Raw genomic sequence first — 19,367 nt, forward strand, 5'->3', positions numbered from 1 at the left:
AGTTGAAATTTTCATGGTATGAAATTTTGCTGAAGCTTATCTGAACATTGACTGAATAATAAATGCCTCTTCAGACAGACCAGGGACCTCATGAATTAACACCTACTTCAATAGATGAGCCCCAAGATTAAATCATATCTCTATCTCAAGGTATTAAACACTTCAACAGTTTACTACTGATAAAATTTGTGCTACTTCAGAAGTTTACAACACACAGGTTGCATCAAGAAGGGAAGAGATAATGTTTCATACCCTGTAGCTATCACTCAGAGATAACAAATGGTCAGATAAACTAATTCATTTAACTAGTAAACATATTTCTTACAGAGTCTTGTTAGTTTGTGGTTTGGCATCAAGTCTGTAATTTATTTCAGCCCTGGTCATTACTAGCTACAGGTAAGTGGCCTAGTGATATTTCTAAATAATTATGAAAAGAACATATGTACTTACTCACTGCTTATAATAGTTGGCATAATTATTTTCCTCCACTTGTATTTGTTTAATTGTGGCCATTACTTACAACAAACTATTAGGAGACTACTACATTTTTTTCCAAGAGCAACTGCTTAAATCTTTTGGATGCGGAATAATGAGAGTTAATCAAAGTGTAATAGCACCACCAAATATGCATGACGTCCCATGCCCAGAATTGTGAAGGTATTTAGCATTCTTCAACCATGATAAAACTTACATGTTTTGATTACCTCAGTGAATGCATTACTACCCATTGTTGACAGTAAAGTGGTTGTATGAAGTATATGTCATGACTGAGACCAGTTAAAACTGCCATGACACAGAGCAACTAAAAGCCACAAACAGGTAAAGCATTTTAAGAATTCAATGCAGGACATACATGACAAATATCTTGCAGCACAGTAAGATAAGAAGCTCCAAAATGAAATCAACTAAAGGTTGAAGGAACTTACAGCCACTGAGTTGCACTAGATAAGCACAAATGAAAGACAATAAACAGACTAAATTTCAGAACCAGTCATTCTCCCATTTTAGGTAAAGAAATAAGAACATAATAAGTGAAATTACATGTGTGTGTCACCCAGTTTTGTGAGGATAATGAGTAATATAAAATGGAAAAATGAACACCCTGGAGCAGTGATCCCATAATGTCAAGTTTTTTCAACATAATTGAGTCAAAGGCAAACTCAGCTGAGAAAACTAATAATTTGTGAGACACATTTGCTGGCCTTCATGAAGGTAAGTAGTAGCCACCAAAATTGTCTCTCCATTCTCCACAGTAATGGAAATGCCTGTGATGGGGCATCTGATTGGCACACAGTTATGTGGGACAGTGTCTAGAAGGCCAGTCCTGAAACCTCTGCTGTTTTTTTATAAAATATGATACGCCTTCTAATATTTCTGTTTGCTGATTACTCTAGCTTGATAGTGATGGCTGTTAAGTGAAACATCAGAAATGTATCAAATAATGCAGTTCAAAACATCAAGTTCATCACTTGTAGAAAATAAATTCACACTAAATGACAGTATGACTCAGTTTTTACAGATTTTAACACACAATGCAATTATAATTGATATTTTGATCACACAGGATGGGCACAGGATTAGTGAGGGTGAACCATTCAAATTATTGGGTGTTCAGATAGATAATAACATGTCATGGAAAGCCCATGTTCAGGATCTTGTTCACACACTAAATGCAGCTATGTTTACCATTCGAACAGTATCTGCAATAAGTGATAGTCCAGCATGAAAATTAGTCTACTTTGTCTTATTTCCATTTGCTTATGACACACAGCATTATATTCTGGGGTAATTCTTCACATTTGACAAAGGGTATTTTTGGCTCAGAAATGGGCAGTTTGAGCAATATGTGGTGTAAGTTGCAAATCTCTTGTTGATACCTGTTCAATATTTATTTTCTTTGATGTTGTTTGTTGTTAACAATATGAGCTTATTCCATAGAATTGTAAGTTTTTACTCAGTTAAAAGTAGACAGAAATCCAGTTCGCATTGGGATTACATTTCCTTTGTGCAGAAAAGTGTGCGCTATTCTGCTGGTGCATTTTCGGGAAGCTACAATAAGAATTAAAAAATGTTATCAGTGATTTTAGAATTTTCAAGACTGAACCTTAGAATTTCCTCATGGTTTGCTCCTATTCTGTCATGAGTTACTGAAAGGAAAAGAAGCTAATTCATGTATTAAATTGGTGATTATGCTAATATATATGCACAGCTTGTTATCTGTGTATTATCAGAGTACATTTTATTTTGTGTGTTATTACCCTTCTGATATTATCTGATGTATTGACACATTCCATGACCATGGAAATTTGCTCCTCAGTTTAGTCGTATGGAACTAGAGGCGTAAAATAAAATTTTATTGATACATCCCTTGTGTTCTGTAAATTCCATCATGAAAGAGATCTTTCAGGAATGCTGAACAATTCAAGTTACACATTAAAGGCAGAAGCAGCCACCATTACTTGTGTAAACAATATTAACAATCATTTAAATTAGTTCTAATCTACTCACACTTTTAATTATGTGATTATTTTTTCATTCATTACAAATGAGGATAACATGTATATTAGTAACAAAGTAGCTACTTCGAAAAAAGCCACTGATTTACCTTTTACTCTACTTAGCTGCTGTTTTTATGTAGTAGTTCATACTAATTATTTAGCCATTTTTATTACTATTAATATCCTTCAGTGAAAAAGTTCAAACCTGTTTAAAACACATATTTGTGGTAACCAGAACTAAAAGTCTTAACACTTTGTCTTGAACAGAAATTTAAATAGCTTTTTAAGAGTTGGATATTATCTTGAGAGCTGAAGTCTGGTGTTACTTTTACCACAACTTTTTCCACAACTGATCAAGTGGTGATGGTGGTGATGACCAAACCACATCCTGTTCCAAAACATCTTGCACATCAACAATGGAGATTAGTGAGATGATCATGTTGGTAACAGAAGTCAAGTAACATCTTGGAGTGTGAAACTGTAAGAACAGCTGCAAACTGATCTGGACAGTGCACCAATTATATTCTGCAACTCTGTGCTGTTCTCTCAACAAATGCAATAGGCACACAGTCTCTATAGGCTATGGCTCTCAACACATGCTGCCTGGAATTGACCATGAATTTTCTTATAGGTACGTTTTAGTAATATCCTTGCTGCTTGTTTTACTGCAGTCTCAAATAATACCATTGCAGAATATCTTCATTAGTAAATACGACTTTTTGTGCCATTCATACTAGCACTTACCTCTTCCACTGCATCATCAAGGTGAGCTGCAGTGGGATTAAGTGTAGGAGGAAGTATTGCAAACACCAATAAATTTTCCTAGTGGACCTAGATAACACATTGAATGCAACACTAGCCCCAGTCTGTACTGCAGATCTCACTGTGGGAATGTTGCAGGGGCTTACACTAGACTTGCATTTGGGAGGAATAGGATTCTATCTCCACTCCTCTATCATGATTCAATTTTCTGTGGATTCGTGAACCTCTTGATGTGAATGCTTGGCATGTCTAAAATATCATGAACATTTTTCTGCTTCATCCTTGTCCAGTCCAAACTTGTAAGCCATCTCTAATGACCTCATTGCTAACAACTCATTAAATTTCAATCTTTCTAACCTCAGCAACATTTGCTCACCTGATTTCATGGTGTAGGAGTATATCAGTATGCCACTACAGCCTGGAACCAGGACAATGAAAATGTGAAATTTCCTCGAACCAATGACCCTAAAATTGATACACAGATGTAACCTAACCTCCAAAGTGTTGGCCAATTCTTTGGAAGGACATATTACCCATCTGCCTTACCATAATAAGATATCAGTGAAATACGAGGTGTGACAATAAAGTAATGAGACTGATTTTCTTTGCAAGATGTGGCAACCCTGCAGGTTTGTGTAGGCACAATATCTTTGACCTTGGTCTACAAGCTGCTTCTGGACCAAGAGGCACATCAATGCAACTGCTCAGTTGTGAGTTGTGCTGTAATAAGTTAACACATGTTTGTGTCTCTCGTCACAGAAATGGAACCGCATAATATTTCACAATGCTATGCCATTTCTTTTTGTGTTAAATTGGGTGAAAACACAACAACAACAACTTACTGTAAGTTTCAGAAGGCTTTTGGAGAGCAGATTATGTCAAGAGCTCAAGTTTTTCATTGGCATAAAATGTTTAGTGAAGGCAGAATGAATGTTGAAGATGAAGACCGCAGTGGGAGACCATCAACCTCACAGACGGATGTCAACTTGGCCAGGGTGCGTGAACTCGTATGATCTGATTGAAGATCTGAATACAGAAGAACTGAACATCAATCAAGAAACAGTTCATCTAATAGTAACTGAATATCTTGGATTGCTGATAATTGGATTCTGCATCACGATAATGCGCCATCCCATATGCTCTGTCAGTACAGCAATTTTTAACCTCAAAACAAATTTCAGTGCTACCACAGCCACCTTATTCACCAGATATCGCTCCGTGCAACTTTTTTCTATTTCCAAGAGTCAGAACAGTGGTCAATGGACATCATTTTCAAACAACACAAGATGTCCAAAAAGGTGTGACGATGGTCTTGGAGGATATTACAGAAGACGAGTTCCAGAAATGTTACCATCAATGGCAGAAGCACTGGAAAAATTGTGTGCAATCAGATGGGAACTACTGTGAACGTGACAACACTAAACTTGACTAAAACAGCGAGCAACATCTTTTTTCCACATCAGTCTCATTACTTTATTGTCGCACCTTGTACAGTAGACTTAAGCATGTGACTGCTATCCTTGTTTGGTCTTCCTAGTGGTGGATACCAAGGAGTGGGTAGGTTCCAAGCCAGGGAGCAAAATAATGAGATGCACACTTAATGTTGAATGAACTTCATTTACTGCACTTGAACAACAGCAAGTGCAGAGCACAATGCAAAGCAAGTCCTTGAGATACGCTGGTTCAGTATTCACAATAACAGGCAACTACACAGGCAGAAGTGAACTGACAGTCAGACTAAACTCAAGGTTGGTGTGGTGTCCTTTAAGCTGGCTCTGTGGTGACAGGGGCAGAAGAGGGTGTGTCTAGAGCCAGCCACATATTGGTGACACAGTCACATTGGTTGTTGTCAACTTCTAGATGTGGACTGATGCAGCATGTTATGACAGCACGTGATACAACAATCCTGACATGTATACATTTACAGACCCAGTACAATATTTGATAAAACATCTACTCTTTCACAAAATCAAATGTAGTTATCATAAACTCAATGTTTTCAAGTTCAATATAAGGATTTTACTTGATCCATAGCAATGCACTGTGAATACTAATTCTAATAATTACATGTCTTAAGACAGTCATGTAAAACTGAGTCATTCCATGTAATTAAGAACTATTGCAGTTACGATCCATGGAATGCCCAAAAAAAAAAAAACAACTACTTCATCTTCCATCAGTCCCCCACACAAATATCTTTCTACATTTTGTCTTCAGAGATGATCTAACTTCATTTGCCACTAGTGTATGCGGAGAGGAATCAACAATGTGCTTGTGTAAAAGTGCTACAGATTATATATATGACTTCAGCATCTGAAGCCCATATTAAATTATGGACAGCATAAATTTGATGTTGTTATTAGATAAATGACACTGCCAGTCATTTGAAGCTAATTTTCGAACATTACATTCTATGTGAGGCAATCCTGGTTTTCAATATGATACTATGTAAGATCTTATGCACATATAATGTGCTTAATTTTTTTCATATTGTTTCATCAATCCTCCAAACTAAGTTAGCTGACATTAAATAAAATGGAAAACTTTATATTTCCAGAAAGCAAATGTTTGTGTAATTTATAGAGGCAATGGATTTTGAATAATGATTTTACTTTAGAACTTGATGATTATCAATTTTCTGAAATGAGCCTGTGATTCACCTTTATAAAAGCTTTCTTAGTGGATCACTGAGCCTTAGAAAAGGATAGAACGGTTATGTGCAAATAATTTTGTATCTTATACCATGAATATCTGCTCATTTTTAATGTTACTTATAACTGTCATCAAAGTGTAAATACATTTATATTTCAAGGCAAGTTCAATAGTCCTCAAATCATGTCCTTTGTAGTGTAGATGCAATATTTCTCTAGCATTATGTAATTATTGGATTGAACATTTGCATGGAACTATGTTAAAATTTGTCATTGCATTTTACATAAATCAAAATTGCGTTTGGTTGCAACAAAATTACACACCTCCTAATGGAACATTATCTTGTGCCACAACTACATCCTTCACTCACTAGTCCTTTACCATATTCCTGGTAGTAATAAAGGGACTACATGAGCTTTTCCAGTAACTTGTACATCACTAGAAATAATTAAAAATGAGTGTCTTCTGGCTCTGCAATTTTTATATGTCATAGGAAAATATTAGTAATCCTTGAAAAGATTTCAATGTGTCAAGAAAAAGAATTATTGTACAAATAGCTATATTCCTGTGAATTATATATTAGTCACAGTTAAAATCTATAATTTACTTTCCTCTGACAGGTTGCAAGATGTTTGGCTCTTTGGTACAGAAAATGTCTAGAAAAAAACAATTTGATGATACTGATGTTTCTAAGAGTAGTCTAGCAAGAGTGCTTTCACTTTTTGATCTGATTGCACTGGGTGTTGGCAGCACACTTGGACTTGGTGTATATGTCATATCTGGATCTGTGTCAAGGACTGAAGCGGGTCCAGGAATAATAATCTCATTTCTCATTGCAGCTATTGCATCAATGTTTGCAGGTAATTTAAGAACTTTTATCCTTGTACTAAAAATTGATACCATAATTTTATGAATGGAACTTAACGCCTACAGTCTAGTCAGAATTAATCTATAACTAATTTTATTTTATTCCATAGAACTAAGGATTAACAAGAACCTTAACTGATGTGGACTTACTAGAAAGATGCATTATAACACACAAGCAGCTATCATAAACTGTTTCTGTATATTAAGCTATTAAGTTGCTACAGGTTTCTTGTCAAGAACTCACAGAATCCATAGTTTTTCTGAAACAACAGATGTTAAATTGTAATGAATTTCTTACAATGCACTTTTGATCTAGAAAACTTTGAAATCTATAGAGCATAATAAATGCTGGCTCTGTAGTATTTTTCAACATATTCTTATTCCCCTGTGTGGTACAAAATGATGACCATATCAGGAAGCTCATCATTCATGCATTTACATATTGTGTTCCATAAATACCACCATGAAGGAGAGCCTTTAGTGATATGTAACCAGTCAAATTATAGATTAACTGATAGCAGCAGCCACTGTATACTGCTTTTGTAAAATATATCAAAAACCTGTTACAACTAGTTCTAATCCACATAAATTGATAAATATAGGGATTACTTTATTCCTGTATAACTTAGTAAAAAAGTAGCTACTCTGGAAAAAAATGCCACTTCTCATCCTCCTGTACAAATTCAGCTGCTGTTTTTACTTGACGGACACTTAAAACTAAGCAAGTGTATAACCTTATGCAGGATGCCATCAGTTGTCTATATATCTGAAAACTTAAAAACAAGTTTAATATTAATGTTATTGCTAACCAGATTTATACTCTCGAATACAAATATTTCAATAAATTATAAAAGGAATGGCTAGTAAAGTAATCTTTAATTTTGCTTTTGATATTTGGTGATTTATATATTCCTGCCTGAAAAGGGCCATAAGCTTGTTAAATACTTTTACACCAGGATATAGCACTTCCTTTTGAATCCCAGACAAGTGCATACAGTTTATATGATAATTATTTTTCACTCTACTTTTCTGTTGTGAATTTCACAGATCAGTCTAAATTCATGCTTGCTACAATCCAAAAATACCATTAGAGTGTAAAGGTATTGCCACGCAAGTGTAATAATGCCACGATCCCTGAACAGGCTTCTGCAAGATGTACATTTATCAACTCTATATAGTATTCTTACAGCACACTTACATCAGTGAGCACTTCTGTGGCACTTATTGCACCACCAGTTCTTTGTCCATTCAGCCTCATGACACACAAAGTTCCAAATTTCCTAACCAGTCAGTGCCACTCATCATCTGTTACTGCAAGATTCATGTCCACCCCAATAGCCGAGTGGTCAGCGTGACGGAATGCCATGCAAAGGGGTCCGGATTCATGTCCCAGCTGGGTCGGAGATTTTCTTCCCTCAGGGATTGGGTGTCGTGTCATCATTGTCATTGTCATTGTCATTGTCATCGTCATCATCATCATAATCATTATCATCATCATCATATCATCCCCACTGATGCGCCAGTCCCGAAGTGGCATCAACTCAAAGGACTTGCACCAGGTGACCGGTCTACCCGACACCCGACAGGAGGCCCTAACTACACATTTCATTTCACTGCAAGATTCATGACAGGAAAAAAAAAAAAAAATGTGTGTGCAAGTTGCAACCTCAAAGGTAATGTATGTTGAGACAAAACATTTTTTTAGTAAGCAGTTCCTGTCCTGTATCAATTGACCAGGCTTGCTGAAGCTTTTAATAGTCTATCTGAATCAATTTCTATTTTTCCAGCTTTGTGACTGATTTAAATTGATAGTACTAATTTCCATGAAAACCCTTCCAACAGTCTGGATAAGACATTTATTTTTTCCATGTTCTGTATGCCATATTCTATGGTGTAGCAATTCACTTATGATTACTGGAAGGTTATGGCTTATTTGTTTCTGAAATCTTTTGGAATTTACCAGAACAGTCTACTTTGTTTTTTGTTGTTGTGGTCTTCAGTCCTACCACTGGTTTTATTCAGCTCTCCACAGTGGACTATCCTGTTAAAGTCTCTCGATCACTGCATAACTATTTGAACATACATACATCTGAAACTGTTTATTGTATTTGAGGCCCCCGGCTCCGACCTTCCCTTCTCCAGCCCCCTCTCTTCTGCACTTACTTACCTCCATTACAGAAAGACAGTTCCTTGATGTGTCAAGATGTTCCTATCACCTAATCCTTTCTTCTCATAAATTTTTTTCCCTAAATTTCTGTTTCCCAAATTAGATACACTACCTCCTCATTAGTTATCTGATCTACACATTCTTCTGTTCTTATATGGTATTAACTGTCCACAGACCATGTTTCACCTCTGTACAAGGCTACACTTCAGACAAATACATTCAGAAAAGACTACCTAACATTTAAATTTATGTTAATTGTTAATAAATGTGTCTCTTTCAGAAATATTTTTATTGTAATTCCAGTCAGTATTTTATATCCTCTCTACTTTAGCTACCAACAGTAATTTTGCTATCCAAATAGCAAAGCTCATCTATCTTTTGTTTTATTTTTGTTGCTGTTTGTCTTATAATATCTTTTCAATACACTGTTCACTGAACTCATTTGCCCTTCTAAGTCCTTTGCGAGAAGAGCACTGTTTCTCCGTGTACCAAACTGTTCTCTCTGTGGTGGATTTCTACCAGTTTCTCCATTTTTTGTTCACAAACAATGGAAACTACAGGTAGGAAAATCAACAATGTCAGAAAAAACAGATTGCTACTTACTGTAGAGAAGACATGTGAAGTTGTAGATAGGCGCAATTAAGACAATTACGCTATGTGATCAGAAGTATCCGGACACACCCAAAAGATATATTTTTTCATATTAGGTGCATTGTGTTGCCACCTACTGCCAGGTACTCCATATCAGCGACCTCAGTAGTCATTAGAAATCATGAGAAAACAGAATGGGGCTCTCCATGGAACTCACGGACTTCAAACGTGGTCAGGTGATTGGGTGTCACTTGTGTCATACATCTGTATGCGAGATTTCCACACTCCGAAACATCCCTAGGGACATGTACAGCACAAAAGTGTACAGGCCAACCTCGTCTGTTGACTGACAGAGACCGCCGACAGTTCCAGCATTACCAATGGAGGGCACCACAAAAATGTAAGTCATTCTCAGCCAGGTGTCCGGCTACTTTTGATCACATAGTGTACATAAAGCTTTTGGCAACAACCTTCATCAGTAAAAGAGAGACACACACCATTTACACACACAAGCAAGCACACCTCATACACTCACAACCATCAAATCCAGAATCTCAGAGTGGAATGCAACTATCATGTTGGATGCAAGCAGCAGGGTCAGGAAAGAGGAAGGGATCATAATGTACAGGTGGAGAGAGAGACAAACAATGCCTGGTAGTGCGTGCAGCGACAGTCTTGTGCCAACAGGCACAGGATCAGGAGATTGTGGGGCAGGGGGCTGGGGAAAAAAAGGAGCAAAAAAGGAGACGATGGGGAAAGATGGGCGGATGCATTGGCATAGGACTGGAAATAAACATGGCCGAAGATGAGAATGGACAGGAGATGATTGGACAAAGCGGGAGGATGTTATTGGGTGGAGGGTGTGGGGATAGTTTGTTACCATAGGCTGAAGCAGAGATAATTACGGGAGTGGAGAATGTCTTGTAAGAACAACGTTGCTCTGTACAGTTCAGAAAAGCTGCTGGTGGGGGGAAGAAACCATATAGCTCAGGTAATAAAGCAGCCATGGAAATCAAGTGAGTTACATTCAGATGCATGTTGTGCCACAGGATGTCTACTTTGCTCTTGACCACAGTTTGGTGGTGGCCATTCATCCTGGTGGACAGCTGGTTGGTAGTCATACCAATATGAAGAACTGTGCAATAATTGCAGCAGAGTTGGTAAATGAGATGGCGTCTTTCACAGGTGGCCCAGCCCCTGATGGGCAGGATAAACCTGTGATAGGATGGAATAGAAAGTGCTGGGTGGGTGGATTGGCAGGTTGTGCACCTGAGTCTCCCACAGGAATATGATCCTTGTGGCAAGGGATTCAGGTTGGGAATGGCATAAGGGTGAACTGTGATGTTGTGGAGTTTGGGTGGCTGACAGAGCACCACTTTAGGAGCTGAGGGTTTTGGCTTTGGCTCTGGATTTGGTGGAGAATTGGTAGGGAGTTTTGGGGGATGTGGAAAGCTGAAAACGTCAGCTAGGCCGGGTTTAGCTGCTATCAGGGGTGGATGAGTAGGAACACTGTGAGTATGATAGGGGTTGGATAGTGGTGTCTGGAGCCAGCAGTAGGATGTCAGCAGGTTTAATAACTTGTAGGTGGTGTCTGGAATGCACTTCCACGTTCTGGGGAGCAAGGAAATCAGTCCCAAAGATGTGATGTAGGAGATGTTGACCTCCTCCTCTCTGATGGCTCCATCCACACCTCTGTCCACATTCAAACTTCCAACCACCAAAACTGCATCTGAATGTAACTCACTAGATTTCCATGGCTGCTTTGCTACCTGAGCTATCTGGATTGTTCCCTCCACCACCAGCTTTTCTGAACTGCGCAGAGAGGCCTTATTCTTACAGCACATTCTCCACTCCCGTAATTATCCCCGCCTCAACCCATGGTAACATACTATCCCCACACCATCAACCCAACAGTATCCATCTGCTTTGTCCTATCATCTCCTCCCCATTCTCGTCTTCCACCCTGTGTATTTACAGTCTCATACCAAAGCATCTGCCTATCTTTCATCGTCCTCTGCTTTTTTGTTCCTTTTTTCCCCACCATCCACCCCGATAGCTGAGTGGTCAGTGCAGCAGTCTGTCATGCTAAGGGGCCTGGGTTCGATTCTTGGCAGGCTCGGAGATTTTCTCCACTCAGGGACTGGGTGTTGTGTTGTCCTCATTATCATTTCATCATCACCAGTGGAAGGCAACAGGGAATCACTTCCCTAGATGCTCATGCGGTGGACCTCTCTGACAAGGCTTCCCCCATGGCAAGACCTGCCTTAAGGCAGAACACAAAGTTAAGTTTTTCCCCACCTCCCTGCCCCACAATCTCTTGATGCTGTGCCTGTTGGCACAAGACTTTGTCCCTGCACACACTACGAGGCAGCGTTTGTCTCTTTCTCCAGCCATACACTACTATCCCTCTCCCTTTCCTGCCCCCTCAGATTGCTGCTTGCATCCCACATGGTAGTTGCATTCCAGCCTGAGATGCTTGAGATGACGGTCTTGTGTGCATGAGGTGTTCTTGCTTGTGTGTGTGAATGGTCATGACCATGATAAAGGTCATGACCAAAAACTTTATGTAAATGTATTTTAATTGTGCTTGTCTGTAGCTTGACATGTCTTCTTAAGGTAAGTAGCAATCTGTCTTTTCCCACGTTATTAATACTATGTTCTTCTTGAAGCATGTGGATATTCTACCTGTCTCATGTACCCCACACACAGATGCAATAATTTAATCATGACTGGCACTTCAAAGGATCTTAATAATTCTGAAGAAATGGCCTCTACTCCAAGGTCCTAGTTTCCGCTTAGTTCTTTCAATGTTTCACCAAATTTTCTTGCAGCATTATATCTCCCATCTGATCGTCAATTTAATTCCCCTCCCCTTCCTATAATATTGTCTTTCATTATTTTCCCTAGTGAAATGCTTCTGTTTGTTCATTCTGTATTTCAGCATTCCATTCAAATAGTATTGCCTTCATATTACTGCTGTCTGTAACTCAACACCTCCTCTATGTGCATATTGTTTCCATTGCAGCCTGGACCTTCCATGGTTTAAATTAAATGTCTTGTGAGTTATCCAGAGATTTCTTTTGTGCCTTGTCCTTTCACCAGTTTGATTCTATGCAGCGTCCTCTGTTTCATCTCTCAAGGCTACCCATTAGTCTTTTCTTGTGTTCCTTACCATTGTTTCAGTCAGTCATTGTGTCATATTTCCCTTGAAACTCTCAAGTACCTCAGCTCCTTGCAACTTACCAGGCCCCATCTCCTTAATTTCCTACCTATCTGTAGTTTCTTCAGATTTAATGTTCTGTTCATAACCAACAAATTATGGCTGGAGTCTACCTCTGCCCATGAAAATCTCATTACAAAATCTCTGTCCTACCATTACATAATCTATATGAAACCTTACAGTGTCTCCAACTGTCTTCTGCATATAGAACATTCTTTCTTGATTCTTAAACCACATGTTTGTGTTAATTAAATTATGCTCTGAGAAAAACTGCACCAGGAAGCTTCCCCTTACATTGCTTTTTCCCAATCAATGCTCTCCTCCTTTTTGCTCCTCTCCTTTTCAAGCTGTCAAACCTGCTATCACAATTAAATTTTTGGCTCCTACAACTACATAACAAATTTCTTTTATCTCATGATCTGTTTTATGAATCTCTTCCTCATCTGCAGAGGTAGTAAACTTACAGGCTTGTACTACTGTGTTGGGTGTAGGTTTCTCATCTATCTCGGCTACAAAAATGTGTTCACTATGCTTGTCTACTCCTATTTCAATCATTATTAGACCCAGTCCTGCATTACCCCTATGTATCTATAGCCCTGTACTTACCTGATTAAGGAATTTTATATTCCATCTCTGATGCATAAGATCCCAGTTTTGTTTTTCCTGATGATGACAGCCTTCTGAGTAGTATCCCCCTGGATATCCAAGGGGCGGCTATTTGACCCTCAGAATATTTTATGCAAGAGGATGCCATCATCAAGCCATGCAGTAAGCTGCAGTCCATTCAGTAAAATTTCGTTTGTGGTTTACTCTTGTTTTCAGCTGTTCACAGTACCAAAATAAAAAGAACATTTGGCTAATGTTTCAAGGCTAGATCAGTCAATCATCCAGTATGTTGCCACTGGAACTACCGGAAAGCCTGCTGGCATTCTTCAGGAAACAGTGGTTCTTCTGTCCTGTCCACAGATACCGCTCTGATGTATTGCATCTATTGAAGAACTATCTGTATCACTGAGGGATGCAAGCCACCCCATCTCAGTAAGTTCCATGGTTAAAAGGGGATAGAACAGCTTTTATATGTATAAATAGGTGTACTCTCTGCTGATACCCGGAGTTCATCTCCACGTCTACTTTCACATGTGTCCAATAAATATATTTTCAGTTGGAAGTGATACCCTGCCTTCAAACTGATAGTTGATTCCCAATTCTATGTGACAAAATTTAGTGGAGATCTTGTGTATTTGAGCCATAGCTCCAATAAGGGTGGCAAAATTTGTCATCATGGGCAGGAACCAAAGTACAAACAATACAATTACAGTCTGAATTGCCAAGGTACCAATGGATACTAAAGCATTCGTGAGTTTGAAGCACATCATGCATCCAGCAGTGTTTTCAGGAGATACTGGCTAGGATTTGACAAAATGGATAGAAGGTTTCAACTGCATCGCCAAATACGTGGTTGACCATTAAATTTACAACACCATAAAAGGTTGCAAAAACAAAATTTTACTTAATGTGTGTATACACCATAATAGGATGTATGTATGATAAAATTTGTATGTGATTTGTGGGGATACAAGGCACATTCTTGAAACACAGAGCTGCCACCTCTGGCAGGAGTAATAATAGCTCTAACCAGTTTGAGCATTGAGTGAAACTGAACGTGGATGACAGATAAGGTATATGGTTTCCACACTTCAAGGTGAACCCAAAGGTCACCAGTCATAGTGTGTAGTGAGTGGTGGTGTGCTAAATGTTTAGCAACTCAGGACTGGATGTTTTCAGTAGATGAGAGATCTAGAGAATTTCCAGGTCAGTGCAGCAGTTAAACACACTCTTTTTTGAGGTAGGTCAGGATAGCACAGGCAACATATGCAGTCTTTTAGTATGTTGAAAGCTAATGTTATGGAGACAACAAAGATGTGGCACAGCTACCAGTCTTAACATGTCATAGAGATAGCACTTTCTGTTCAGATGACGAACTATGCAAACCAGAGATGATTATTTTGTGGGATCACCTCTCCTGTATTTCTTGGGATCTCCAGTATTACAGCAATTTTTTAAATCTTCCCAGCTCCCCATATACTGCATATTTTGTCAGTGATCACTTTTACAAATATTAATTGACGAATTCCTAATAGTAGTTCAAACTTCTAGACAAACAGACCTCAAAAAGTTTTTGTAAAATAATTGATACTGTCAAATAATTTATTTGTGGAGTAGGAGTTGCCACCAAAAAGTCTTTCAAACTCAATTTGAATTGTGCTTTGTCTGAAACTAAGCTCTTAATGGCTCTTGGCAACTTATGGAAGATATGTGTTCCTGAATATTAGACCTCCTTTCTAGACCAAGGTAAGTGATTTCAAATCTTTATGTACGTTGTTACTTATTCCTAGTGTTGATATTGTGTAGTGAGCTGCTGGCTTGAAAAAGATACATATTACTTATAACAAAATTTCATTAATGAATGAACATTCTGAGAAGCAGTAGTTAGTAGTACTTTGAATAGATTTGGCATGTTGTTCTTAAATTTACACCACAAATGAGTCTTATTACATGCTTTCACCATCTAAAATCTTTCTCTTAGTTTATGGCATTACCCAAGTATGATACCTTATGATATAATAAAGTATTTATATCTCCATTGTCAGCCATTCCAAGAACATGCAATGTAGCCTTGTAGCTGAAATTTCGGTCAGATGTTGGTCATCTCCCTTAAAACCATGATCAAATGATGGTTGCCCTATGCATATCCAGTGGCACCTCATACCACCATGACAGGTTCTTGGCCTGTAAGACAATGATGAATGCAGGCCAACAACATTCATGCTCCTCAGAAGTTCCACACACAGATCCACTGCTGTCATTGGCCAAGTTGAGTTCTATCTTAAGTTATTTGTGTAATCAATCTCTTATCAGTGGAACATTTCCAGACTGGCTAAAATATGCTGAAGTTAAGCCTCTTTACAAGAAGGGGGATAAAGAGATACAATAAATCTATTGACAATTTCACTTTTGCTGGCTTTCTCAAAAATATTTGAAAAGGTTGTGTTCAAGCATCTTCTTAAGCATCCGAGTACAAATAATATATTGTCCAAGTCACAGTTTGGATTTCTTAAGGGTTCTGATATAGAGAAAACTATTTACACTTATAATGAGAATGTACATCTACATTTATACTCCGCAAGCCACCCAACGGTGTGTGGCGGAGGGCACTTTACGTGCCACTGTCATTTCCTCCCTTTTCTGTTCCAGTCGTGTATGGTTCGCAGGAAGAACGACTGTCTGAAAGCCTCCGTGTGCACTCGAATCTCTCTAATTCATTGATTCATTAGATAATAAATTAGAGCCTACTGGCATTTTTTGTGACCTGTCAAAAGCCTTTGACTGTGTGAACCACACACCATTCTCTTCAGTAAATTAGAATATTGCAGCATCACTGGTAGTGCTGAAAAATGGTTTGAGTCTTATCTAACAGGAAACAAAGTGTGTCATTGCAAAATACCTGTGCAGTAAGCAGTCTGTCTTCATCAGACTAAGATTTAATTTCAAGTAGTATTCCTCAAGGTTCCATCTTGGGTCCATTGATTTTTCTTGTGTACATTAATGACCTCTTGTCTGTTGCATTGCCAGATGCTAAGTTTGTTTCATTTGCAGATGATTGAAACATTGCAGTTATTGCAAGTATAGATTTAGAAATAGCTGCTAATCAAATTTTCACTGATATTAATTAAATGGTTTAAAGCTAATTCACTGTCATTCAACATTGAAAAGACCCACTATATGCAGTTCAGAACCTGTAAGAGATTTCCTTCCAGCATGTGTATAACATATAAAAACATGCAAATAGAAGAGGTTGACAGTGTTAAATTTCTGGGATTACAACTCGATGATAAATTCAGTCGGGAAGAGCATACCACAGAATTGCTTAAGCACCTAAACAAGTCTGTATTTTCAGTGAGAATGATGTCAGATTTAGGAGGTATAAATATAAAAAAAAAAACTTTGCATAATTTGCCTACTTTCATTCTATTACTTCATACGGGATCATATTCTGAGGTAACTCATCAAACCAAGCAAAAGTTTTAAGCATGTAATAAGAACAATTTGTGGTGTAAATTCAAGAACATCATGCAGAATCCTCTTTTACGGAACTTTTTAGTCTAAGCACTGCTTCTCAGTATATTTATTTCTTAATGAAATTTGTTGCAAGTATTATATCTCTATTTCCAACCAATAGCTCAATACATAGTATCAATACTATGAATAAGAACAATTGACATAAGGCCTAAAATCGCTTACTTTGGTCTAAAAAGGGATCCAAAATTTATGAACACACATTTTCAATAAATTTTCAGCAACAATTAAAAACTTAGTTTCAGATAAAGCACAGTTTAAACAGAGTTAGAAAGACATTTGATAGGCAACTCCTTCTACTCTATAGATGAAAATCTTAACAGAGACTGTTAGGGCAGCTTAAGTAAAAATGTCTGTTAGATTTCAATTTTGACAGCTTTTTGTCAAAACAGTCAAGATTATGTATTTTGTCTATGATAAATTTGTTAATAGTGCATAACAGTGTTTCATTCTGACAGCGTATTAATTCTGCAAATATTAGCCGTTCCAGTTTACTGTATTATACTCACCTAGTTTGACAATCTCCTGACAAATGATCAGTGTAGTAAGTATTACATTCAAAAGTTTTATGTTTTTTATGTTATACTTCCTGACATGTTCCACACCAATAAGAATCATCTCATTTTTTGGGTCTGTGAGATGAAAACCAAATCTAATCTAATCTAAACACCACTGTTAGTGCACCTCTTTCTGTTGCTATGTCAAGGGAAGCTGTAAAGGTATGTGCTCCCCCAGACATTGTTGCACTATCTTTGTGGTGCTTTAATTCTGTTGAATAATCTGCTCTTTTTGTCAGTCTGACACGGATTATAAGCTTCTGATTTATATTTAATGGCTCCAGACAAGAGGTACTTTGTCCATCATAACCTAAATTGTTCCATAGCCATATTTGTAACATAGGAGACAATTTTGACTACAGGAGAAATTGCTTCAAATTCATATATATCCCACAAGCTAACAGACAGTGTGTGGCAGAGGGTATTTATCCTTTCCCATCCCTGGTTCCATGTTCCATTGCCAAATGGTGCTTGGGAAGAATGATTGTCCATAGATCTCCATATTAGCTCTAATTTCTCAAATTTTCTTATTATGGTCATTCTACAAGACATATGTGGAATGAAGTAATACTTTTCCTGACTTACCAGAATGTCTTCTCTCCTAATTTCAATGGGAGCCTCTCCACAATTCACGCTGCCTCTCTTGTAGCCTCTGACATGAGTTTGTTGAACATCTCTGTAATACTCTTGTGCTAACTACTCATGATCCCATGATGGAACACACTGCTCTCTCTCTCTCTCTCTCTCTCTCTCTCTCTCTCTCTCTCTCTCTCCCCCTCTCCCCCCTCCTCCCCCCTCCTCCCCCCTCCTCCCCCCTCCTCCCCCCTCCTCCCCCCTCCTCCCCCCTCTACCCCTCTACCCCTCTCCCTCCAACCTGTAATGCTGTAATGTAAAGGTGTTGGACTGATGAACAATAATCAAGAATCAGTTTCAGTTGAACAAGTGATTTCTAAGCCACTTCCTTCAGGGATGAGTTACATTTCTTTGAGATTCTTCCCACAAATCTCTGCCTGACATCTTATTTTCCTACTATTTGTTTCATGTGGTTATTCCACTTAAGGTCACTCCAGATAGTTATTCCTAGAAATTTTATGGTAGTTACTGTCTCCAGAAATTTGTCACCAGTAGTGTAATTGTGCAGTAATGGTATTTTTCTACATATCCACATCATCTTACTTTTATTTACATTCATAATTAACTGACAATCACTGCACCATCCATCAGTCCTGCAGTGTACCACAGTCTTCTGCTGTTGCTACCTAAATGCATCATCTGCAAACCACCTCTAGGAGTATTGATTAGATCATTTATATTTTATGAACAGTAGCAGTCCTACTGGAACTTCTTTGGAGTACTCATGAAATGACCTTTACATCTATCAGTTTTGTGTTGAGTTCTGTCTGTAAGGAAGTCTTCAACGCAGACAAAATTCTGGTCCACTTGATTTTTATGGAGGAGATTTTTGTTTTCCATAATATATCATAATATGAGGCCTGTTCAAAAAACTATGGAATATTTGTAATTGTGCACCAATGGTGTGTTGGAGCGAAATGCAGTTGGCATCCCTGCACATGCCTGTATTTAATGTGTAACTGCTGGAAGATTCATTGTTGTATGTCTGTTAGTTATTGTTCAGTGCTGTATTGAGCAGAACGTTGTGTTGCACAGTTCGCGAATTTCAAGATGGCAGAGTTAGAGAAGGGATGTGTCTGCATTAAACTTTGCATGAAACCCAAGAAAATCTTTACAGAAACACACCAATTGATGCAAGAAGCCTACAGTGATCAGTGCTTAAGCCATACTCAGTGTTACAAATGGTTCACACGGTTTAAAAATGGCTGGATGGAAGTTAAAGATGACCCTTGTTCAGTGCGCCCTTCGCCATTTACCGACAATGCTCATGTCAGGAATGTTAA

General features: G+C 38.1%; 1 protein-coding gene across 1 annotated transcript in view; it reads left to right on the plus strand.

Moving 5' to 3' along the window:
• Positions 1-300: 300 nt before the first annotated feature.
• The window catches only part of LOC126176686 (high affinity cationic amino acid transporter 1-like), a 181,902-nt gene continuing 162,835 nt past the window's right edge, over positions 301-19,367 (plus strand). Inside the window, exons 1-2 of the mRNA XM_049923848.1 lie at positions 301-396; positions 6,533-6,772. Coding sequence (XP_049779805.1) covers positions 6,541-6,772 — 232 coding nt within the window. The 5' untranslated portion in view covers positions 301-396; positions 6,533-6,540. The remainder of the gene's footprint in view (positions 397-6,532; positions 6,773-19,367) is intronic.

This window comes from Schistocerca cancellata, chromosome 3 (assembly GCF_023864275.1).
Source record: "Schistocerca cancellata isolate TAMUIC-IGC-003103 chromosome 3, iqSchCanc2.1, whole genome shotgun sequence".
Classification (NCBI taxonomy): Eukaryota; Metazoa; Arthropoda; class Insecta; order Orthoptera; family Acrididae; genus Schistocerca; species Schistocerca cancellata.